The sequence below is a fragment of the Pongo abelii genome, chromosome 8, assembly GCF_028885655.2.
Source record: "Pongo abelii isolate AG06213 chromosome 8, NHGRI_mPonAbe1-v2.0_pri, whole genome shotgun sequence".
In the NCBI taxonomy this organism is placed as follows: domain Eukaryota; kingdom Metazoa; phylum Chordata; class Mammalia; order Primates; family Hominidae; genus Pongo; species Pongo abelii.
The window spans coordinates 106,685,610-106,709,894 of NC_071993.2; the positions used below are offsets into that span (position 1 = coordinate 106,685,610).

At 38.1% G+C, this 24,285-nt stretch overlaps 1 protein-coding gene across 3 annotated transcripts; it reads left to right on the plus strand.

Moving 5' to 3' along the window:
* The first annotated feature begins 5 nt into the window (after window positions 1-5).
* CUTC (cutC copper transporter) lies at window positions 6-24,027 on the plus strand. 3 transcript variants are annotated; one of them, XM_009245704.4, is made up of 9 exons: window positions 6-176; window positions 4,106-4,177; window positions 7,568-7,627; window positions 11,093-11,302; window positions 11,973-12,008; window positions 15,193-15,326; window positions 18,288-18,315; window positions 22,421-22,526; window positions 23,520-24,027. In XM_009245704.4, exons 2-9 carry the CDS (start codon window positions 4,126-4,128, stop codon window positions 23,632-23,634), a joined length of 741 nt encoding a protein of 246 aa, XP_009243979.3. In that variant the 5' UTR covers window positions 6-176; window positions 4,106-4,125; the 3' UTR covers window positions 23,635-24,027. The 3 variants fall into 3 exon arrangements, with proteins under 3 accessions (XP_009243979.3, XP_002821104.3, XP_054378742.2); XM_002821058.5 differs by having other exon boundaries at window positions 84-229; XM_054522767.2 differs by lacking the exon at window positions 6-176 and adding an exon at window positions 295-380.
* Window positions 24,028-24,285: the final 258 nt, after the last annotated feature.

Below are 24,285 nucleotides of genomic sequence, written 5' to 3' on the forward strand. Positions count from 1 at the left end.
GAAGTGCGCCTGCGTTGCGACTCTGCTTTCGCGGGGGCTGCTGGGGCGTAGGTGTCGGGGACGCGCGCAGGGGTGCGCGCGGCTGTTGACGCGCTTCTTAGCTGGTGCGCGCTGGAGCCCAAACTCCAAGTGGAAACTGCAGGCGCACGAGGGAGGAACGCGTGGAGCATGAAAAGGCAGGCGGCCTCCACTGAGCGGAAACGGGCGCGGATACCGTCCGGGAAGGCCGGTGCGGAAGGTGGCGGGGGAGGGGACGGTCGGCCGAAGGCTCCCCGGGGCGGGCCGGCGGGAGTAGTGGTCAGTGGTGATTTCTTCTGGAGTCGTTTCCTCAGCTCCTTCCAGCCCCTTGGGCGGCACCTTCTATCTTTGAGGCGTTGAAGGTGTGGAAACGGAGGGCGTGACGAGGGGGCAGGTAGCGAGAATGGCTCAGCTGTGGAGCCAAGGTTCGAGTCCCGCGTTCCCCACAAAACGGCCCTGCGACCTTGTGCAAGTTGGTTAACTTCAGCTTCACGTTTTTTCCGTCCCCACACGAGGATGCCAGTCCCTCTCGCACCAGCAGCCAGTACTCTTCTGGGATAGTTAATTGTCCAGCGCGGAGCCCAGTTCCCAACCTGCAGTTACCTGTAGCTGCCACGGCGGGGACGGGGCTTGGTCCCCAAAGCCACGCAGCTACCAAGTGGCCGAGCTTGTGGCTGCTCCAAGTCCCGAGTTCTTCCTGAGTGCCAGGGTAGCATGGCATGGCAGGTGCCAGAGAATTTGGCAAGTCCCTCTTCCTCTTCCTCCGTGAACTCTTGGTTCCTCCAAACGTTGACCTTAGGACTCCTTTACCTTCCTAAAAGTTATCAAGAATCCTCAAAGATCTTTTCTTTATGTGGATTACATCTATCTATTTTGACTGTATTAGAAATTAAAACAAATTTTTCTTTGGGAGGCCGAGGCGGACAGATCACCTGAGCTCAGGAGTTCGAGACCAGCCTGGCCAGCACGGTGAAACCCCGTCTCTACTAAAAATACAAAAATTAGCCGGGCGTGGTGGCAGGCGCCTGTAATACCAGCTACTCGGGAGGCTGAGGCAAGAGAATCACTTGAACCCGGGAGGCGGAGGTTGCAGTGAGCCGAGATCGCGCCACTGCACTCCACCCTGGGCGACAGAGCAAGACTCCGTCTCAAAAAATAAAAATAAAATTCAAAATTTTAAAATATTGATTAGAAAATAACCATAGTAAACCCATTACATGTTGACATAATATTTTTTATGAAAAAGAAATGTTCCTAAACAACAACAACAAAAAAAACAAAAGAGTGGAAATATATTTTTGCAAGTTTCTTCAGTATATCTTAATGGAAGACAGCTGGATTCTCATACCCGCTGCTTCATTCAGTCTAACATGTCAAGTAGCCTCTTAAAAACGCCTCTTCACGGAGGTTGCAGTGAGCCGAGATCGCGCCAATGCACTCTATCTTGGGTGACAGAGTGAGACTCCGTCTCAAAAAAGAAAAGGCCTCTCACTTGTGAGAGAATTAAAGTGAAAAAGTCAAATAAAGTGTTAGTATTATTAAGAAAACGGTTGTAGCCCTGCAGACTCTGAAAAGTCTCAGAGGCTCCCAAAGCTCTCTGGACTACTACACTTTGAGAACTGCTGCTGCTTCTCCTTTGATCCTGTAACTTTGTTGCTTGGGACAACTGCCTTGCTCTGCCTTCTGTCATAGCCTTTTTTATACATCTCTCCATCTTCTCCTGCCTAGGGTCCTTTCTTGTGTGAGGCAAATAGTCCCCTGGCAGCATCAGCATCGGCCAGTGCCACTGATCTGACAGCTGGTCTGGTAGCTACCAGGAAACTCATGGAGTTAATAATGCAGAGCTGTTGGTTAAGAACATAGATTGACACTTAACCCTTTCACAGTTTGGGACTGATAGTCTTTTTTTTTTTTTTTTTTTTTTGAGACGGAGTCTGGCTCTAGTCGCCCAGGCTGGAGTGCAGTGGCCTGATCTCAGCTCACTGCAACCTCCCGCTCCCAGGTTCAAGCAGTTCTCCTGCCTCAGGCACCTGAATAGCTGGGATTACAGGCGTCCGCCACCAGGCCCGGCTAATTTATGTACTTTGAGTAGAGATGGGGTTTCGCCATGTTGGCCAGGCTGGTCTCAAAATCCTGACCTCAGATCCGCCCACCTTGGCCTCCCAAAGTACTGGGATTACAGGCGTGAGCCACCGCGCCGGACAGGGACTGATAGTCTTAAATAAGTAAGGCAGTTGCAGTTTGATGTTAGCAGATGATAGGTTTTTGTTTTATTTGTTTTTCAAAGTAAAAATTGCTTTTTTAAATTATAAAAGCAATATTGGGTAGAAAAAATAAAGCAATAAAGAAAAGTAAAAAGAAGAAAATAAAAATAATTTCAAATCACAGCCCACCAGATGTGACCATTACCAGTATGTGAGGAACATTCTATTAAGTGTCATTGCATGAAGTGTGCATTGTTTTGTTCATTTTTTTAAATTATGTGCTCCCAGAAAAAAACTCAAAACTCTGTTTACATCACACTTTGTAATATAAATACATTAATTTTGTTGTAATTATTCAGCTTTTAGTAAATATTTGATTATTGTGTACCATGGTAGATACTGTGCTTGGTGTGGGTGATGATAAAGATTTCTCACATAAAGACCTTACTTACGAGGCCAGACGTGGTGGCTCATGCCTATAATCCCAGCACTTTGGGAGGCCGAGGCTGGCAGATCGCTTGAGTGCAGGAGTTTGAGACCAGCATGGGCAACATGGTGAAACCCCATCTCTACAAAAAATACAAAATTAACCAGGTGTTGTGGTACATACCTGTAGTCCCAGCTACTGAGGAGGCTGAGGCACAAGAATTGCTTGAGCCCGGGAGGCAGAGGTTGCAGTGAGCCGAGATCATGCCACTGCACTTTGGCCTGGGCAACAGAGCAAGACTCTGTATCAAAAAAAACAAAACAAAACAAAACAAAAACCACTTAGGAACTCTAAGTCAAGTAGAAGTGATCAGATATTTATCTGCATAAATAATAAAAGGTAGAAAGTAATTCATATTTTAAGAAGGAACAATTGGGGTTTCATAACTCATGAAGAGTTACATGAGTTCAAAAGAGGGACATAAAATTTTCTACTTTGGGAGAGAGAAAAAATCATGGAAATGTTCCTTGAAAAATTTTATTCAGAGATGAAGCCAGAAAGAACTCTGGGTTGAGGAGAAGGCATTGAGGAGCCAGCGGTAGAGACTAGAGAGATCTGGAAGCATAAGAAGGAATGAGACAGAGTATCGCTCTGTCACCCAGGCTGGAGTGCAGTAGCACAATCTTGGCTCACTGCAACCTCCACCTCCGGGGTTCAAGCGATTCTCATGCCTCAGCCTCCCAAGTAGCTGGGATTACAGGCGCATGCCATGATGCCTGGCTAATTTTTGTATTTCTAACAGAGACAGGGTTTTACCATGTTGGCCAGGCTGATCTCCAATTCCTGACCTCATGTGATCCACCCACCTCGGCCTCCCAAAGTGCTGGGATTACAGGCATGAGCCATCACACCCGGCCAGATAACTAATACTTTTTGATTCTTGAGACTATATACTTTACATGAATTATCTAATTTAATCCTCACTACTCTGAGGTACATACTAAAATCTACCTTGTTTTATAGAAAACTTAAGTAACTTATCTAGGATCTCACACTAAATAGTTGGTGGGACATGGATTTGAAGTCTGTCCTGCTTTTAAACCTATATTCCTTATAAAGAAGTTTAAATATATTCTGCAGGCATTGAGAAGCTTTGTAAGAATCTCAGCTGGAATGTGATGATGAGTTCTATGTTTTAGGAAGATTAATTTGGCATTCAACAGACATTTTCCTCAGTGTAATTTTTTATACATCTGTCTGTGTACCTATTTCAGTCTACCGGCATCAATTCAATAATTAATGTGATATTTTATTGCATTCATGGGCCCTAGTGTACTTATCTATTTACCTGTTATTGGATATTTGCATTTTGGCAGCAAAATGTAAACCCTTTGTGGTAAATTGGTCTGGATGGATAGAACCTTTATGAACTCTTACCATACTCCATGTATTTTAGGAGCAGCAAATGGATTTCTCATGGAAGTTTGTGTTGATTCAGTGGAGTCAGCTGTGAATGCAGAAAGAGGAGGTAAGAGAAATTAGAGAGTGAATGACAATTGGCTACCCTTTTAAGAGTCTGAAAATTAATCCTGTGTGCTTATCTCGGCAGCCCTTGTGATCTCTAAGCATCCCTCATAATGCTTTCAGAAACAAACAATTAGAAACCCTACTGGAAAATTATGACCTAGTCTCTCCCTTCCTCTCCCCAAGTGGGTCACATTTTAAGTCAAGTGTCGACAATAGTACTTACTCACTGACTTAATTTTTTATTGAACTTAGCAAAATTTTAATTTTTTTAAACCATTAGCTTAAAGATGACTTCAGAGACTTCATCATGAGGAATTTTATCTTTTTTGCTTTTGAACATTATCTATTTTTCCCTCAAAGTTTCTGTTGTACTCTGAACTTGTTTTAATGGGAAGCACAGACATTTCCATCATCTCAGGTTCAGAAAAATTAAAAAAAATTTTATTATGGAAAAATAAACACATACAAAAGTAGAGCAAATAGGATAATGAAGCCACATGTATGCATCACTCATCTTCACCCATTTTCAACACATGGCCAGTTTTTCGTTTATTTCAGGGGTCAATAAACTTCTTCTGTGAAGAGCTGCATAGTATATATATTTTCAGCTTTGCTGGACACATTTGATCTTTGTCACTTATTTTATTTTTAAATCTTTTGAAAATGTAAACATCAGCCGGGTGCAGTGGCTTATGCCTGTAATCCCAGTAATTGGAGAAGCTGAGGCTGCCAGATCACTTGAGCTCACGAGTTCGACACCAGCCCAGGCAACATGGCAAAACCCTGTCTCAACAAAAATTAGAAAAATTAGCCAAGCGTGGTGGTGAGCACCTGTAGTCCCAGCTACTTTGGGAGGCTAAGGTGGGAGGATCACTTGAGTCCAGGAGGCAGAGGCTGAAGTGAGCCAGTCACACCACTGCACTGTAGCCTTGGCGACATAGCCGATCTTGTCTAAAAAAAAGAAAAAAAAAGTTAAAAAAAAATCCTTCTTACTTTGGCAATAGAAAAGAATGACGTACTGATACATGCTATAATATAGATGAATCTTGAAATATTATTCTAAGTGAAAGAAACCAGTGGAAGAAAATACAACATATGATTCCATTTATATATGTCCAAAATAGGTAAGTTTATGTAGACAGAAAGTAGAGTAATAGTTGCTTAGGGCTGAGAGGCATGAGAAGGGTAGGTGACTGCTAAAGGGTGTAGGGTTGTTTTGGGGATGATGAAAATGTTCTAAAATTACTTGTGGAGACGGTTGCAAAACTCTGTGTATATACTAGAGAGTACTGAATTGTACGCTTTTAAATGGGTGAATTGTATGAGTGAATTATATGTCCATAAAGCTGTTGTTTTTCAAAAAGAATACAAAAACATTCTTAGTTTGCAGGCCATAGCCAAAACAAGCTGTGTGCCCATAGCCCACATGCCATAGTTTGCTGACCCCTGATTTATAGTCCTACCTTCCTCTCCCAACCTCAGATTACTTTGAAACAAATCCCAGACATCATGTTATTTCATTTTAAATATTTCAGTGTGTGTCTCTAAAAAACAAAGACTCTTGCCCGGCGCGGTGGCTCACGCCTGTAATCCCAGCACTTTGGAAGGCCGAGGCGGGCGGATCACCTGAGGTCGGGAGTTTGAGACCAGCCTCAACATGGAGAAACCCCGTCTCTACTAAAAAATACAAAATTAGCTGGGCGTGGTAGTGCATGCCTGTAATCCCAGCTACTCGGGAGACTGAGGCAGGAGAATTGCTTGAACCTGGGAGGCGAAGGTTGCGGTGAGCCAAGATCGCGCCTTTGCACTCCAGCCTGGGCAATAAGAGTGAAACTCCGTCTCAAAAAACAAAAAAAAACTCTTTTGTTGTTGTTTCAGTTCTTTATTGTTTTCAAAGGCCTAGTATGTATACATATATAAGAAATCCATAAATGATGTGGAATTATTAATGTATATTGTTTAAGATAAGGTCCCTTTTAAAGAACAAAACACCACAATGTCACTAACACACCTTTAAAAAAATCATTTCTTAATATCGTCAAATAACCCAGTTTTCAGATTTCTCCAGTTGACTCATACAGGGTTTGTGTGTGTGTGTGTATGTGTATGTGAACAGTTCTTTGAATCAAGAGCCAAACATTTCATTTGTTTTATATGCCTCTTAAGTCTCTTTAAATCTATAAGTTTCTCCTGCTTTTTTCTTTAATTCTTTGTTTACTTTCTTAAGATTTATTTGTTAAGCAACTGTGATATTCATCTTTTAGAGTATCCCATACTCTCAATTTTGCTAATTATATGTGTGATATCATTTAACATAGTCCTCTGACCACTGTATTTCCTATAAAGGTAGTTAGCCCAGAGGCCTAATCAGATTCAGATTTCAGGTTTGACAAAATTTATTTATAGATAACATTATGTACTTCCTGTTGCATCACATCAGAAGGACATAACATGTTGGTTTTTTCTGTTTGTGATATTAAGATTGATCAGGGAGTTCAGGTATTGCCAGCCTAATCTATCCTTAAGGTTTTCTGTCAGCTTTTCACCTAATAAATTTAGCAACCCATATTTTAGTAGGGGTTGCAAAATGGTGACATTTATTTTTCACTTATGAACTAGAATAGTTCTGTAAAGAACTTTCCCTCATCATCTGTTTGGTTATACTGAAGTATGGTTTGTATGAGAAAGGCAGAATAAATGCTTGCTTATTTTCCCTTATTTATTATAATACTTTTTAGAACAATGAATTTGTTCTCTGTCTTCCCTTGAATTGTTTTGTCATTATGAATCTACATTTAGATATATTTTGTGTGTTTTAATCCATTGTAGTTATTCTGCTTATTGATGAACAAAATGTTCTATCTTTGGCTAGTGAGAGCTTCTTCAAACTGGTTCCTGAGATCTTTTGATGCGACCTTGGTAGCCTAATAATTCTTTTGGTTTCAGCATTTTCTTATTCTTGAAATTATCTTGGTTTAGCTACTCAAAAGTAGCTTTGTGTTTTTTAAAGCTTAGAATAATAAAGACCCTTTTGGGAAATATTATGTTATTTTCTTATCAACAAAGACTCAGTATTCCACTATAGTCAGTTTTAAGAAACATCTTTATTCTATGTTACTTTCCTGTACATAGAGAGGCAACCCTATAATACAAAATTTTAAGAGAACTAGCTTAACTTTAATTAATTCTTAAATTTGAGTATGAGTAACACAATGTGGGCTGCAGAGTATAGCTGAGTTAAAAACAGAGTTTTACTCTAGTTTTATAATTTGATTTCTCTGAGATGATTTCTAAGACTGTTCTATATTTGGAAAAAATATATATAAATAGGTTGCTGTTTAATAACAGCTTATTTTTTAAAAATGTGTTGAGCAATGCTTTTATATTACAGGTGCTGATCGGATTGAATTATGTTCTGGTTTATCAGAAGGGGGAACTACACCCAGCATGGGTAAGTGTCCATTTTTCCCAGGTTTTCTGATTGGAGTTCATAGAGCCTGAAAGCAACTAATAATCAGTTTCGTTGGGGTCCTTTACTAATGTCATGTTAACTACGTTATGGATGTTGTATCAGAAATGTTTATGGTTGTAAAAAACAAAATCAAAGATTTGATCAAACATATTTCTTTCTCACAGCAAAAAGTTGAAAGGTAGGTAGGTAATTGTTAATACCAGTTCAGCTGCTGTGTAGTAACATCAAGGATTAGGCTTTTATAAAATCTTTCTATGCTGGCGTCCTTAGTATATTGAAATCCCCTCCTGGTCTTTGTGCTATTGTTGTCATATATTTTACTCATACATATATCAAAAACTCCATGCTGTATTGTTAGTTTTGTTTGAAGAGTCAGTTATCTTTTATTAAATAAGAGATTTAAATAATAAGAAAACAATCATATATTTACCCATATGCAACTACCATTTCTGGTGTTCTTCATTCCTTTGTGTAGATCCCATATTTCTGTCTGGTTTCATTTTCATTCTGCCTGAAGTACTTTCTTTAACTTTTTTTGTTAAAAAGTATGCTAGTGATTCATTCCTTCAGCTTTTATATGTCTAAAATAGCTTTTTCCTTTATTTTTGAAAGGTATTTTTGCTGGGTGTAGAATTCTAGGTTGACAGGCTTTTTTTTCTTTGAAGATGTTTTTCTATTGTCGTCTTGCTTGTATTGTTTCTGACAAAAAAATCTATCATCCATATCTTTGTTTTTCTCTATGTAATATGTCTCTTTTTTCTACCTACTTTTAAGATTTTTTTCTTTATTACTGGTTTTGAACAATTTTCTTATGGTGTACCTGAGTATAGTTTTTTTCATGTTTCTTGGACCTGTGCATTTACACTTCTCATCATATTTGGAAAATTTTCAGCTTGCAGCTCGCAGCTTGTTCTCCACTCCCTCCTTTAGAGACTTAAGCTATTCTTACGTTAGACTACTTGAAATTGTCCCAAAAGTCACTGATGAACTTCTCTATTTAAAAAAAAATCTCCTTTCTGTGTTTCATTTTGCATAGTTCCTATTGTTTTGTCCTTGAGCTTACTGACCTTTTCTTCTGCACTATCTAATCTGCTATTAGTCTTGCCTGGTATGTTTTCATCTCATACATTGTAGTTTTCATCTGTAGAAATTTGAGTCTTTTTATGTCTCTGATGTCTCTTAACTTTTTTGAACATGTGGAATAAAGTTATGATAGCTGTTATAATGACCTTGTCTGCCAATTCTAACATCTGTATCAGTTCTGGGTTTGTTTCATTTGATTTATCATCTAATAATATATCTTATTTTCCTGCCTTGTAATTTTTTATTGGATGCAAGATATTGTGAATTTTACTTTATTGGTTACTAGACATTTTTGAATTCCTACAAATGTTCCAAAACAGTTTGGTCCTTTTGGGTCTTGCTTTTAAGATTTGCTGGGCAAGTCTGGAGCAGCGGTTAATACAGAGCTAATTATTCCTTCCTACTGAGTCAGGATTCTTCTGTGAACTCTACCCTGTGCCCATGAATTTTGAAATTTTCCTGTCTGGCTGGTGGAATAGGCATTATTCACAGCTTGGTATGAATGACAGGCACATTATTTCTAATCCTTTTTATTGGTTCTGTCCCATGCCTTGCATAGTTTCTTTGCATGCATGCACCAGTCAGTAGTCAGCTGAATATTAAAGGAGGTTCTCTGCAGACCTCCAGAGTTATCTGTCTTCCTTTCTTCTTTCATTCCTTCCTTTCCTTTCTTTTCTTTCCTTCTCTTTTTCTCTCTCTTTGCTTTTCTTCCTTCCTTTCTTCTTTGTTTTGACAGGGTCTCACCTGTTGTCCAGGCTTGACTGAAGTGGTGTGACCATAGCTCCCTACAGCCTCAAACTCCTGGGCTCAAGCAATCGTCCTGCCTCAGCCTCTCAAGTAGCTGGGATTACAGGCATGTGTCACCATGTCCAGCTACTTTTGTTTGTTTGTTTGTTTGTTTGAGATGGGGTCTCACCATTTTACCCAGACTGGTCTTGAACTCCTTGCCTCAGGCAATGCACCCATCTCAGCCTCCCAAAGCACTGGGATTACAGGCATGAGCCACTGTACCAAGCCTATCTTTTTAAAAAAAAATCCTTTTTTTAAACCGTTGAGATAGTCTTTGCTACTCCAGTGTTATCTTTCTGTCCTCTCTGTACTCTCTCCTATAAACTCTAGCTACTTCAGTCTTCCTGAATTCTCAGCTTTGTCTCCTTAACTCAGGAAATTGTTTTGGCTCCATGTGGGTCCCCCATCCCTGTGCTTTGGCCTAGAAACTCTCAAGGCAGTAAATTGGGTCAATCAGAATTGACTTATTAACTTCATTGTTTACCATTTTCAAGGATCATTGCCCTTCACTGCTTAATGTCCAGTGTCTTGCAAACCACTGTTTCATATATTTTGTCTGTTTTTATTATTATTATTATTATTATTATTATAGGTGGGAGGGTAAATCCACTCACTGTTACCCTGTCTTGGCCAAAAGCAGAAGTCCGTATATGAATTGTTGTCTCCTAAGTTATGCTACTCTGAGGTTGATAATAGCATTATTTAATGTAAAAAGTTTGTATACGCAACAGCCCTTTGGAATCTTCACATGAAAAGAGGGCATTCCTGGCCATTCTAAAATCCCTAGAGCATGTCTGTAAATTTGAGTACAGTCTGTTTTTGTAACACCAGTTATGATTCATTGCTTGGTATTGGACAACTGCTATCCTATGCAAAATTGGAGTTCTTTTAGCAAGAAAAAAGAAGGAAATTCATACTGGGTAAACAACTGGTGGGGCCTGTCACAGCCTTATACTATTGATGGTTTATGAGCTAGCCACGTATTATGGCATATTTAGGTACTTTTATGCATAGATCTCTGCATAAAATCACAAATAAGTAGAACTTTGCTCCCTTTCACGTTATCTTGTTTAAAAAAAAACAAAAAAAAGGTTTTGCTAAATGTCTTTGCCCATTAAAGGAATATGAACTTTGAAGCTGTTTAACCATCTCTCTAGTAGGTTTTAAATAGAGCTGTAATGAATTAGAAAGAAGAAATTGGATCTTGGGGAATAATGTACTGGCAGAACATCGAGCCTGGTAGTTATTGCACTTTCAAATGTCACATACCAATAAAAGGGTTCTGAGTCATAAGGATTTTTGTTGAGTCAACTGACAAGTGCTTTTAAATTGTAGCATCTTCTGTTTTCTAAATTGTTGTATTGAACCCTTTGCTATTACTTACCTTCTACCATATATACATTTTTCTTCTCAGTGTCCTCCTACCTTTTAGAGCCATCTTTGTCTGGTTTCTTTAGTTAACTCCAGCTTTTTCTTTTGGAGGTAATATGCAAGAGCAAATGTAAATGACCAATAATATATCATTGGCTTTTAGCTCACATTTGAATTTTAGTCTGCTTTCTTTTCTTGTAGGTGTCCTTCAAGTAGTGAAGCAGAGTGTTCAGATCCCAGTTTTTGTGATGATTCGGCCACGGGGAGGTGATTTTTTGTATTCAGATCGTGAAATTGAGGTGATGAAGGCTGACATTCGTCTTGCCAAGCTTTATGGTGCTGATGGTTTGGTATTTGGGGCATTGACTGAAGATGGACACATTGACAAAGAGCTGTGTATGTCCCTTATGGGTAAGAATTTGTATCTAAGACGTAAAAGCCTCTAATGATAATTGTATTTATGCTCGCAATATAGAAAAACAACATCACAAAACTGACTTTGCAGTTATAGCTACAGACACTTATACTAACCTAAGTATTTCAAATAGTTATTTAGATGTTTGGGGTGGGGTGTATGTGTGGCAAAGCCTTCTTAACTCTCCTCAATTGCTATAGATTAGGCTCTGCTACTGTTCCCATAGAATACAAATTTAAGGGAAATTTACCATGGTTCCTTTAATCACTGCACCAAGAACTTCAAAAGCTATTATAGTTGGTGAGGATGGACCACCAAGTTGGAAGATGCAAAGAGGACAGAAGCAAACTACCTGTATTACTAAACCAAAGTACTTATTGAATGACCTCAGAGGGACAAGTATTAGATGTAATGCTGCCCTTATAGTTGTCAGATTAAATGATTTTCATTTGGTGCTAAGCCATGACCAGTTTTGTATAAAAATCAGAGATTTGTGGAAAGATAAGACTTTTGAATTTGTAAGGCTGCCATTTTATTATTATGTTAGTTTACTGTCTTGTTAGGCAAAGAAAGTGTTAAAAAGTTTCAGCTAACATGGAGAATTCTATATATAGTAATCAGTGATGACATCTTCATTCATGTTGTTATATGACTTTCTTTTTATAGCTATTTGCCGCCCTCTGCCAGTCACTTTCCACCGAGGTGAGTCATTTTCATTTTAAAAGTTCTGTTGAATAGTGTTAGTTTTCTAATTTCAACAACTGCCACAACCTTTTTATGGAACACAATTCTGTAGTGTTCCAAGGTTACCAATTGGTTTTTTAGATCCTGGGACTAAAAGTTATAAAAGTAGAGATGTGCAATTTCTAGAAAATTTGAAGCCTTAGTTATGAAAAGTTGTTAAAAGTGGGTGTTGATGGTGGTGGGATATAAGAGAGAGAGGGAGAGAGCAAGTATTGCTTTCAAGTGTGTGTACCTATCACAGCATTCCAAGCAAGAATCCTGAGACTCATTTTAACTGAGATTGTATTAGGTCATGTGCAACCCCAAAAGAATAAATTGTTGTGGCTGGTGAAATGAAAGGTACTGTCTATCTTAAGCCAGGCAAAACCATCCCTGGGGCTAGCAGTGAGGTGAGGTTTCACAGATAGAGACTTCTTAAGGGGAGAGAAAGTTGGGTATCTGGAGAAGAATTGGATCTTATTAGGAAGGGAGAAAGGAGAAACAGATGCAGTCTTTGTTGACTATCTAGTCAATGAACAGATGTCCACAATAGTATACAAAATTATTTTTCATTATAGCTTGTCTGCACCACAATGATTTTTTAATGTGATAGTTTCTTGTAAAGAAATATTTCCTATAAAAAATCAGGTAGATATAATTTTTGTTTGTTTGTTTGTTTGAGACGGAGTCTCGCTCTGTCGCCTAGGCTGGAGTGCAGTGGCACGATCCGGCTCACTGCAACCTCTGCCTCCCGGGTTCGAGCAGTTCTCTGCCTCAGCCTCCCGAGTAGCTGGGATTACAGGCGCCTGCCACCATGCCCAGCTAATTTTTGTATTTTTAGTAGAGACAGGGTTTCACCATCTTGGCCAGGCTGGTCTTTAACTCCTGACCTCGTGATCCACCCGCCTTGGTCTCCCAAAGTGCTGGGATTACAGGCGTGAGCCACCACCCCCGGCCAAAAAATCAGGTAGTTATAATTTCTATACTCTTTGGCTACACCTTGGTAAAGTGGAAGAACAAGTATCTATTTTGCCTTCAGAGAGCACTGCCATTGCACATGAAAAGAAGTCTACAGTCAAAAAAAATTTTTTTACTTCAAATTTCTGTTCTTTATTCCAATAGGTTTAACAAAAATATTTTCATATTTTCAAAATTTGTAGAATTTTTGGGTTCCACATTTTTTTCACTGATGTATTTAATGAGATAGCATAATATAGTTATAGTGGTGAGAAGATGCTGCCACCAAAACAGGGAAATCCTCTGTGGTAGATTTAGTTGCCTACATACACTAAAGGGTGAAATGAAGGGGCCTGTCCCAGAGGACCACTACCACCTAATCCACTGCAGGCTAGAGCTTCAATATCATGTAGCAGTATGAGAACCAAAGCAGAAGTAGACTTTCTGTTTTCAGTTTTCTGATACCACTTTACTCTTTGAGGGCTCTGAGGAGGGGAGAAGTCTCTTAGAAAGTAGGATGGGGCCGGGCACAGTGGCTCACCCCTATAATCCCACCACTTTGGGAGACCGAGGCGGGTGGATCACAAAGTTAGGAGATTGAGACCATCCTGGCCAACATGGTGAAACCCCGTCTGTACTAAAAATACAAAAATTAGCTGGGCGTGGTGGCGCATGCCTGTAATCCCAGCTACTCGGGAGGCTGAGGCAGGAGAATCACTTGAATCAGGGAGTCGGAGGTTGCAGTGAGCCGAGACCGTGCCACTGCACTCCAGCCTGGGCGACAGAGCAAGACTCCATCTCAAAAAAAAAAAAAAGTAGGATGGAAGTGAAACTTCATATAGTCTGTTGAAAACAACTATCCTTATGCTATGAACCTTGAGTATGTGGGGTTAATAGATTAATCCAAAATATTAGTCAGTAATGAGAATGTGAGCCAAGGCATTTTCTAGAACTGATGAGTACAGTGTTTCATTCTACCTAGTCCAGTTTTTCTGAAGCCTTAGAACAGTTTCCCAAATTCGATTCACCTGCCTATCACATTTAAAATTTTACCATATATGAGTGCTACCTGTGCACATTTTTATTTAATCATTTTCTTTAAATAAAATCTTAAGTATGCACCCATAAAAAAGAACAAGATCATGTCCTTTGCAAAGGCATGGATGGAGCTGGAGACCATTATCCTTAGCAAACTAACACAAGAACAGAAAACAAATACCACATGTTCTCACTTATAAGTGGGAGCTAAATGATGAGAACACATAGACACATAGAGGGGAACAACACACACTGGGGCCTTTCCGAGGCTGGAGGGTGGGAGGACAGAGAGGATCAGGAAAAATAACTAATGAGTACTAGGCTTAATACCTTGGTGAAGAAATAATCTGCACAACAAACTCCCAAGACACGGGTTTACCTGTATAACAAACCTGCACTTGTACCCCTGAACTTAAAAAAAAGTTAAAAAAAAAAAAAAGTAAATTTATTTTAAATAGAAACTTTTATAATTACTGTATATTGAAAACTTTTCATTTCTTATCTGCATTTAAGTAAATATACTATTTAAATGTGTACCATTATTAAAATGATTATGCACAGTGGTATGTAGACTGTGGTGTGCTGATGAACTGGCTCCTAGAAAAAAGAGCCCTGATTTGTAGCATTTTTAAATTTCTGTGGTTTAAAGACTCTACCTTCACTAATTTTTTTTTATTGTTATTAATTAAATTTTTATTTTTATTTTGAGACAGGTCTTGCTCTGTCGTCCAGGCTGGGGCACAATGGTGCAATTGGCTCACTGCAGTCTCGACCCCTTAGGCTCAGGTGATCCTCCCATCTCAGCCTCTCGAGTAGCTGGGACTATAGGTGCACACCACCATGCCCAGCTAATTTTTGTATTGTAGATATGGGATCTTGCCACGTTGTCCAGGCTGGTCTCAAACTCCTGGGCTCAAGTGATCTCCCCACCTCGGCCTCCCAAAATGCCAAGATTAGGCACGAGCTACTGCACCTGGCCCTACCTTCACTAATTTCAGGCTGCCAGTGGATTAACAATCTGACTTGCAGAATTCTTGAGTGTTTAATAATTGGCCTTTGTAAGCCAGTACAAGCTAGGTCCAGCATGCCACTGCATGTATACTACATTTTGGGAAACGCTGCATTAGAGATACCTGTTCAAAATTCACATCAGTTTTATTTATTTCAGCCTTTGACATGGTTCATGATCCAATGGCAGCTCTGGAGACCCTCTTAACCTTGGGATTTGAACGCGTGTTGACCAGTGGATGTGACAGTTCAGCATTAGAAGGGCTACCCCTAATAAAGCGACTCATAGAGCAGGTACATGGACTTTATCTTTTTTTCCCCTAAGACTCTTTTGTGGTTACTCCTGACATTCTGCTGTTTAGCCAATTTGTGAGACTATATATTACTGACTTTGTGGTTACTCTGTAGGAAAAGCAAGCAGGCAATAATGTATATAATTCTTATTTCTTTCACACAAGCCTTTTTAACAAACAACCAAAGCTTTCAAGATCAAATTATATATAGATAGTGCCTAAAGATCTGATCTAACTTGGATAAGCACAGCAAATTTTACCTTTTCTCTGCCATTGGCATTGCAGTTTTTTTTATTTTTTATTTTTATTTTTTAGTTTAGATATAAGGTCTTGCTGTATTGCCCAGGCTGGTCTCGAACTCTTGGGCTTAAGCCATCTGCCCTCCTTGCCCTCCCAGAGTGCTGGGATTACAGGCATGAGGCACTGCACCCAGCCAGCATTGCAGTTTTAAGCCACATCTTTTCGTTGTCAGCCCGTGTATATTCAGGGGATCCCATATAAAATTATCATCTGGAGGTAAATTCCAAAACTAAAACTATAATCTTATTTCTTCTCATCTGTCAGTATAAGAGGAAATATATTTTTCTATTTTATGAGTTTTCCTGGTGAGCTAGCATCATTTGTAGAGCACTCAGAAGGTGACTTTGTAATTATAGTATGTCTGTGTTTTTCTGACATCAGTCCAGAGGCATTATAAGTTAGTGAGTACAGACTCTGAGATGAGAGAGTTTAGCGTTTGAGACTCGGGTTTGATACTTGCTGTGTGATGTTGAGCAGGTTACTAGTCTTTAAGTCTCTCTTTCCCCCTGTGTGAAACTGAGATTTTAGAGTTTCTCAGAAGATTGCTAAAGATGGGATGTGTTAGAGGCTTAGCACAGTGGTTGGCATATACTAGGTCTTAATAATGTTAGGTTCTATTATTACTGCTATTATTAATAATATTAATGTTCCTGTGTAGACATCTGGTTATTTTCACTTTTCTATAGCCATGAAAATAATTTTCAGAAATTTCTCCTAAAGATCTGATGTGACTTTGCTATTCTGGGATGTAATGATTTCACAAACATTTATTAAATATATATTAGATGCAGGACATTTGTACTGTGGGGGTAACCAAGGGCTAAGTGTCTGTATGTAGTCACTGTCCTTACAATTTAGTGCAGAACAGGCACTTCTAATAGAGCAGGCAATTTTAATAGAGCTCTATTTTTAAAAGGTACTGTAGGAGTACATTGGAGAGGAATTAACCCCAAATTGGGGAAATGAAGGTTGGCAATAATTAGAGGAAGCTTCCTAGAAGAAAAGACATCCAGACTGCAGTGTTTTACTCACTTGAAGGATGTTTGGGAGTTATCTGTGTAAAAGTTGGGGGCAGTGGGAGTGAGGGTGAAGGGGATGTTGGTGGAATTGTTCCATACAAAACAAATAGTATAAGTAAGGGCTATAAACAACAGCAAGCATAACTTAAAACACTGAGGAATGACCAGAATATTGAATGTGGACAGAATGATATCCAGAGCCTTGAAAACCTTATTAAAGTATTTATTTTCGTGGTGCAGCGGGGAGGCCTGAAGTGTTTTAAAATAGAAGAGTTGATGAGTCGGGTTTCCAGTTTTAAAACGTTACTAAGTAAGGAGTAGAAAATAAGATATAACTGCCACAGTAATGTATTGCATTTCAAAATGTGTATGTGTGTGTGTATGTCTGTTATTTGTATGTTAATCTATTGGTTAGTAGGAAGAGCTACTCAAATATTCTCATACATTAACTTTACTGAAGTAACTACCTAGTAGTGTAACATACTAGTTAAAGCATAGGCTTTGTGATTGGACAGGTCTGTGTTTAAACCCTGGCTTTGACACTTACTAATAGTGACCATGGATGCATTACCTAGCCATCTTAAACCTCAGCTTGCTCTTCTGCAAAGTTAGGATAATAATAGCACCTACCTCCTAGAATAGTTGTGAGGGATTTCTTCAGGTTATAGCACTTAGTAATTGTTCTATATTATTAAATCTGACATTTAGTGACTGCTCTATATTATTAAATCACTTTGATAGCCTTAGATAAGCATATACTTCTAAATAATCTTGTGTGGAAGGCAAAAAGAAATGGTAGAATTCATTTCTTTAAAAATATTATTTCTCTATGTTTTGGAAAGCCTTGTTTGGAAGAAACAGGCAAATATGACTTCTTTCCATTCTGAAGTGATTTCAGCTTTTTAGATAGTCAGTGTTTTGTTTTATGGATGCTTTGTTCAGGCCATATGAGAATATGAAGCATCCTTTTTCCATTTATTTCCCTAACAATTTTTAAATTATTTGAAATAGCCACTCCCCTCTTTCACTCTCTCGTTAACTTTATTTTTTGCTTTATTTATTCACTTGCTTTATTTTTTCTTTGTTATACTTATTGCTACCTGGAATTTTATTGTATAAATATCCCTGTGCATTGTCTCGTCTTTCTTGAATGTGTAAGCTCCATGAGAGCAGGAACTTTCTCTTACTCACCATGTCAGGGAGGAAAAACTTTTCTTCTATCCTCAGGGTTTGTTATTGGGGGCCTGCAAATTAAACTGACTAAAGACAGATTAGCAGGAGTAAAAACAGATTTTATCACATAAGTACATATATATGTAAGTACATACAGAAGTTCACAAAGAAATATGACTTAGAATTGGGGGCTTATATACCATCTTAATAGGTGAAAGGGAGGGAGAAAATGGCACTTATTGGGGGGAAAAATGACTTTTTGGAAAGATAACCTTCTAGAGACAAATTTACTATGCTGGACATATCCAAGATCCCAAAGAAATAGAGAAGATCTAGTAAAAATTAAACATTAATAGTAATTTTTAAAATTTAATATATTCTGACTTATGTTTCTATTCTCACTGCCTTATTATCCCATTCAAGAGAAAGATATTAAAATTTACTTGTTTTTTTTTTTTTTCTTTTTTCAGGCAAAAGGCAGGATTGTGGTAATGCCAGGTATTTATTTATCTATCAATTCACTAGCATAACATTGAATTATAGTGGAGGAAGAGCAAAGGAGGCAGGAAAACGTGAGAGAGTATTAGTACATTACATATTAGTACATGATCTTCAAAGAGAAGAATATATAGTTTGATTAAAATGTTTAAAACTGGGAGATCTGTGCTAGAATTTAAAAGTTTAGATAAGAAGGAAAATATTCTAATAGGGATTAGCTCAAAGAGGAACAAATAAGGAAGTAGATAGAGATGGAGGTTTCTCCATATTTGCTCTCCCATTATATAGAACTTTATGAATTTGGATGTTCATCTCTGGTGAGGCACATCAAATTTGATGCTAATCATATTTTGTTTAGGACAAATGTCCTAATAGGGTTTAAGCAAAGGTTTAGGCAACATCCTTGGGTAAAATATAATACTCTCTCAGTTCCCGAAAATCTCTGATTGCCAAATTATTTCTTGTAACCAGAATTTAGTCATATGATCCTGATGATAACCATAAGATCAGTTAAGTTCATAATGGCTAACTAGAAATGAACAGTTGGAGCAGTTTTTAAAGAATTAGATAATACAACCTAGAAGAGTGAGACAAATGTAAAGACAATCTTAATTTTTTTAATTAAGTTTCTCAAACATATAAAAAAGTAGAAAATAGCATAATGAATACTCATATGCTCATTCCCTAGATTTAACATTTTGCCAAATTTGTCTCATCTTTTTTCTATCCTGAGGTATTTTATTAAAGTTAAATTGAAAGCATCATGACATTTTATCTTTATTTATCTCTAAAAAGGGTGGGATGTTACCATAATGACAATTCCATTGTCACACCTATCACAATAAACATTTAATACTCAACTTTCTCCAGTTGTCCCCACAGTGGTTTTTATAGCTGATATGTTCAAACTAGGATCCAGTCAAGGAACAAGCATTACATTTTTGGTTATCTTTTGTTTGTTTGTTTGTTTTTAGAGATGAGGTCTTGCTTATATTGGCCAGGCTGGACTTGAACTCTTAGCCTCAAGTGATCCTCCTGCCTCAGCCACCCAAGTAGCTGGGACTACAGTTGCACGCCGCCATGCCCAGTTCTATTATATTTTAAAATATCTTTAATATAGATGTTTTTCCTTTTATTTTTCTTGCTTTTAAAAAAAGTTACATTTACAAAGTTTGGGCCGGCCCCAGTGGCTCACGCCTGTAATCCCAGCACTTTGGGAGTCTGAGGCAGCCAGATCACCTGAGGTCAAGAATTTGAGACCAGCCTGGCCAACGTGGTGAAATCCTGTCTCTACTAAAAATACAAAAATTAGCCGGCCATGGTGGCATGTGCCTGTAATCCCAGCTACTTGGGAGGCTGAGGCATGAGCATCACTTGAACCAAGGAGGCGGAGGTTGCAGTGTGCTGAGATTGCACCACTGCACTCCAGCCTGGGTGACACAGCAAGACTGTGTCTCAAAATAAAATAAAAGTTTGGATCACTTACCCATAAAATGTCCTACTTTCTGGATTTATCAGATTATTTCCTCATGATATTGTTTAGCTTGTTCCTCGTGCCTCTGTATATCCTATAAACTAATAGTTAAATCATAAGGTTTGAATAGACTCTGCTTAAGTATTTTTGGTCAGAATACTTCATGGGTGATTCTGCATACTTACATCATATGACATCACATCAGAAGGTATTCAGTCTCTGGTCATCTCACTACTAGTGATGTCTAGACTGACCAGGGTTCAAAATAGTGACACCTAGATAAAAAGTAACTTTTAAAAAGAGGCCGTGAACCTGGGCAATATAGTAAGACACCATCTTTACCAAAACGTAAAAAAATTAGTTGGGCATGGTGGCGTGCTCCTGAAGTCCCAGCTACTCTAGAGGCTGAGGTGGGAGGATTTCTTGAGCCCTGAGGTCAAGGCTGCAGTGAGCTATGATCGCACCACTGCACTCCAGCCTGGGCAGCAGAGTGAGACCCTGTGTCAAAAAAAAAAAAAAAAGGCCATATAAGGGGTATTGTCAGATATTTAGGAAGGCTTTGACCTATAACAAGTCCTTGAAACATAAGCAGAGAGAAAGTATATATTATCTGTCAAATTGTGGTCCTTTTTGGTTAATCAAGGAATGTTAAAGAGACTCTGAGTGTGATGCTTTTCCATTTAGCACTAAATATATATAGTTTTGACAACTAATATAGACAATTGTTGACATTAAGAGTACCTTTGTTTAATATGCAATTGTTATTGGCTGTGTGCAAGGCATTACTTGGGATGCAAAGCTACACAAGAAACTACGTTCTCAGGAAGCTGACTCAGGTCAAAAGATGTTACATACAAAAATATTTGTGATTAATTTCTTTAACAAACCTTATCAGGCAAATGTTAATCGTATGACAATTATATATATTATATGCTAATTGTGTGATAGATACGAAAACAGAAATAAAGTAATCCTACTTGAGGAGCTCACAGAATAGACTTATAAACAAATGTATTACAATTTCATTGAATAAGTACCAGCAAATAAAAACTCCTAGGTAAGTCATTCTGAATGCCTAATAAGTATTTATCATTGAGAAATATGAAGAGGTAGTTGCCCTCTAGGAACTTTCATAATGAAACCTACAACATATTTAGGCTCTGGTTTCTTCATCTATAAAGAGAAGAATATTAAACTAGTTCTGTGGGATCCTTTTTAACCATAGAGCTGTGTTAGTCTGAGTCTGGAAAGATGTATTACCTATGTACTTAAGTTGATGATAACTGAGCAACATGTGTTTCAGTGGCCAGATGTTTTGTTATTTGTTAGAAGGAAATAATATATTTGTCTCTTAATCCTTACAATAAGCTTGTGAGGTAGCCAGTATTATCCCTCTTTTATTGGCAAAAAAGTTGAGGTCAGTGGATTTAAATAATTTATCTAAGATCACATAGCTGTGAAGAGCTACAGTGATAAAGTCAGGATTTCAGTCTAAATCTACTCAGCCTGTATTTTTTCTATTTCTTTTTTTCTGAGACAGGGTCTCACTGTGTCGCCCAGGCTATGGTGCAGTGGTGCAGTCTCAGCTTACTGCAGCCTCTGCCTCCTAGGCTCAAGCGATCCTCTTAACTCAGCCTCTTGAATAGGTGGGTCTATAGGCACCCACCACCACATCCAGCTAATTTTTGTATGTTTTTGTAGAGACGGGGTTTCACCATGTTGCCCAGGCTGGTCTCAAACTCTTGAGCTCAAGTGATCCTCCTACTCGGCCTCCCAAAGTGTTGGGATTACAGGTGTGAGCCACCACACTCAGCCTTTTTTCTATTTCTTAAGGCTCAGTGATATTACTGTACTACTAAGGAAAAAAAGACAAGTTAATGAGTCTGAAAGAGTGTGTAAAAATAGGTTATTTCAGCATCTTTAATGGCTTGAGATACAAAGTACATAGTTTTAAAATACTGAGTACATCCTATAGGGAGATAAGGATATAAAGATGAATAAACTAATTTCATATTTATGATATACTGGTGTCAATTCAGAATATGATTCTTTATATATAAATATTTAAAAGATTGTTCATCAAAACAAATGTCATAAAATATTTGGTGGTACAGTTTTAATAAAGTAGAATCAGATTCTTCTGTGAAATGAAGTATAAAGCTGATATCATAACTAATAACCTGTATAATACCTTGCATTATTCCTGTTTCCAGTGAAGTCAGTGTAGTCTTTACATCCGGGGCTAGAGACAGAACAGAGGTTCTCTTTCAGACACATCTCTGAGGTTGTGCTTTTGTAGATTTTTTTCTTAAACCTATCCTTACCTTTCTTTTTAATTTGATTTTGCTTTAATTGAGGGTAAGCAGGGATAGCATTGTTATATTAGCCAATAGACAGATAAGATTCTATCATACACGTTGTATAAACTTAATGGTACTTCCCCAGAGTCTGTAGCCTATATATCTTTTATCACTTTTCTAATCTCATTCTAGCTGGGTAGGGAGAGACTAATTTTTGAATCAATGAGAAATTCAGTTTGGGGATTCCAAGTAAAGTAAGCAGTTGTTATTATTCCTTAAATTTTATGCAAAATTCTATTTTACTTAATGTGTTACTTATTCTTTGCAACAGGAGGTGGTATAACAGACAGAAATCTACCAAGGATCCTTGAGGGTTCAGGTGCTACAGAATTCCACTGTTCTGCTCGGTCTACTAGAGACTCGGGAATGAAGTTTCGGTAAAAATGTATTCTGCGATTCAAATAAGAAGGATGAGATTAATTTTTACTTTCTCCCAAATAGAAAAACTTTAGATGGGGGCATGATTAATCAATGGACTATTGTGACTACTATATAAGTATTGTAGTTGTTTTTGTAGTTGAAAAACATTTCTAAAATGATTCTTGTCCTGTCTTAAATAAACAGGCTCTTTGAACATAGGTGAACCTTGCCTTGTAAAAGCCTTGCTGAATTTAGACCAGTTAATAGTAAACAAATTCTGCAGTTGAGCTTCAAGTGAGTCAGATATGCACATGTGCCCATTCGCCTATGATTTCCTGTAGCAAAGTTAATAACTATGGTATAAGGATGGAAGAGTCATAATCATTTTTCTCCCTCCTACCTTTAGTACTTAGTCTTCCCTCACATTTGTTCTCTGTTTTCAGTTATTTTGAAATTATATTACCATTAAGAAATTGTGACTATTATATGGGGTTTTTTAAATACTTAAGAAAACTCTTACAATTTAATAGTAGTTGACTATTTCTGTTTATAAATTGAGAAAAACACAATGTAAAAGAAGCAAGATGGCTGGGTGAGGTGGCTCACACCTGTAATCCCAGCACTTTGGGAGGCCAAGGCAGGTGGATCACTTGAGGTCAGGAGTTCGAGACCAGTCTGGCCAACATGGTGAAACCCCATCTCTACTAAAAGTACAAAAAAATTAGCTGGGCATGGTGATACGCGCCTGTAATTTAAAAAGATAAAAAAAAAAAAAACAAAGGAAGCAAGAGCCTTAGAACTTACAATTCCAGATATAAAATCAAGTATACTGTCCGGTAGATTCAGCTGCTGGATGCTTCAAGTAATTAATTGATGAAAATTGTGGAATATACTAGTCCAGCATACTTGACCTACCCTTGTATCATGAAATAGTCTATAAAATGAAGCGGCAGTAGGAGGGCCCATTTAATAACATATAATTATCTGTTCCTTTATTATTTCTATTACAGAAATTCATCTGTTGCCATGGGAGCCTCACTTTCTTGCTCAGAATATTCCCTAAAGGTAACAGATGTGACCAAAGTAAGGACTTTGAATGCTATTGCAAAGAATATCCTGGTTTAGCCAGACCTCTCTGAGAGACATGGATATCACAGGATGAAGGTAGAAGTATAATCTGCAATTCTCTATGACACAGCTTTAACCTTCTTCTCTGGCCAGGACAGTCGCAATCTTTGTTTTAAGTTTCACGTGGCCATGGAGAATGTGCCCAAGAAGAAAAAGAATTTGAAACAGAGATACAGTCACTTCCTTTGCTTAGTCTTCCCAGTGATTGTCGTCATGGTTAAAGCTGGTCTATGCTTCTTCCATAGACAGAAGCTTAGTCTGTTTTCAGTGGAATTAATTGATGAACTGGGAAAATTTCAACTGCATGGTATGAATTCAGAGTGTGACTTAAGGGTCAATTCAAAGCAGTATTTTGACTTTTCATTTGTAAAATAAAAATTTCCACTCTTACAGTATAGTCTCTTATTCTTGCACTAAATACAATCTGTAGCCTACAAGTATGAAAGGAAAAATGTTGTCTTATTTGGTTCTACACTTTCTCTTTTTATTATATGCTGATTGGATATGCTGCTTTGGGCAAGATGCTAAGGGTATAGAGTAAAATGGTGCAGTGTGAAAATTCCCAGACTTGGGAAACAGAATATCAAAGTTCCTAGACTTACAAAGACAGATGTGAACTCTGGCATTCCACAGGTTACTTCTCCTGCA

What these genes read in the sequence shown, in the direction of transcription:
- CUTC (XM_002821058.5), top strand. Translation starts at nt 169, where the DNA reads ATGAAAAGGCAGGCGGCCTCCACTGAGCGGAAACGGGCGCGGATACCG. An exon ending in TGTGAATGCAGAAAGAGGAG is followed by an intron (nt 4,178 to 7,567) that starts GTAAGAGAAATT and finishes TTTATATTACAG; the next exon opens with GTGCTGATCGGATTGAATTA. An exon ending in GGGAACTACACCCAGCATGG is followed by an intron (nt 7,628 to 11,092) that starts GTAAGTGTCCAT and finishes CTTTTCTTGTAG; the next exon opens with GTGTCCTTCAAGTAGTGAAG.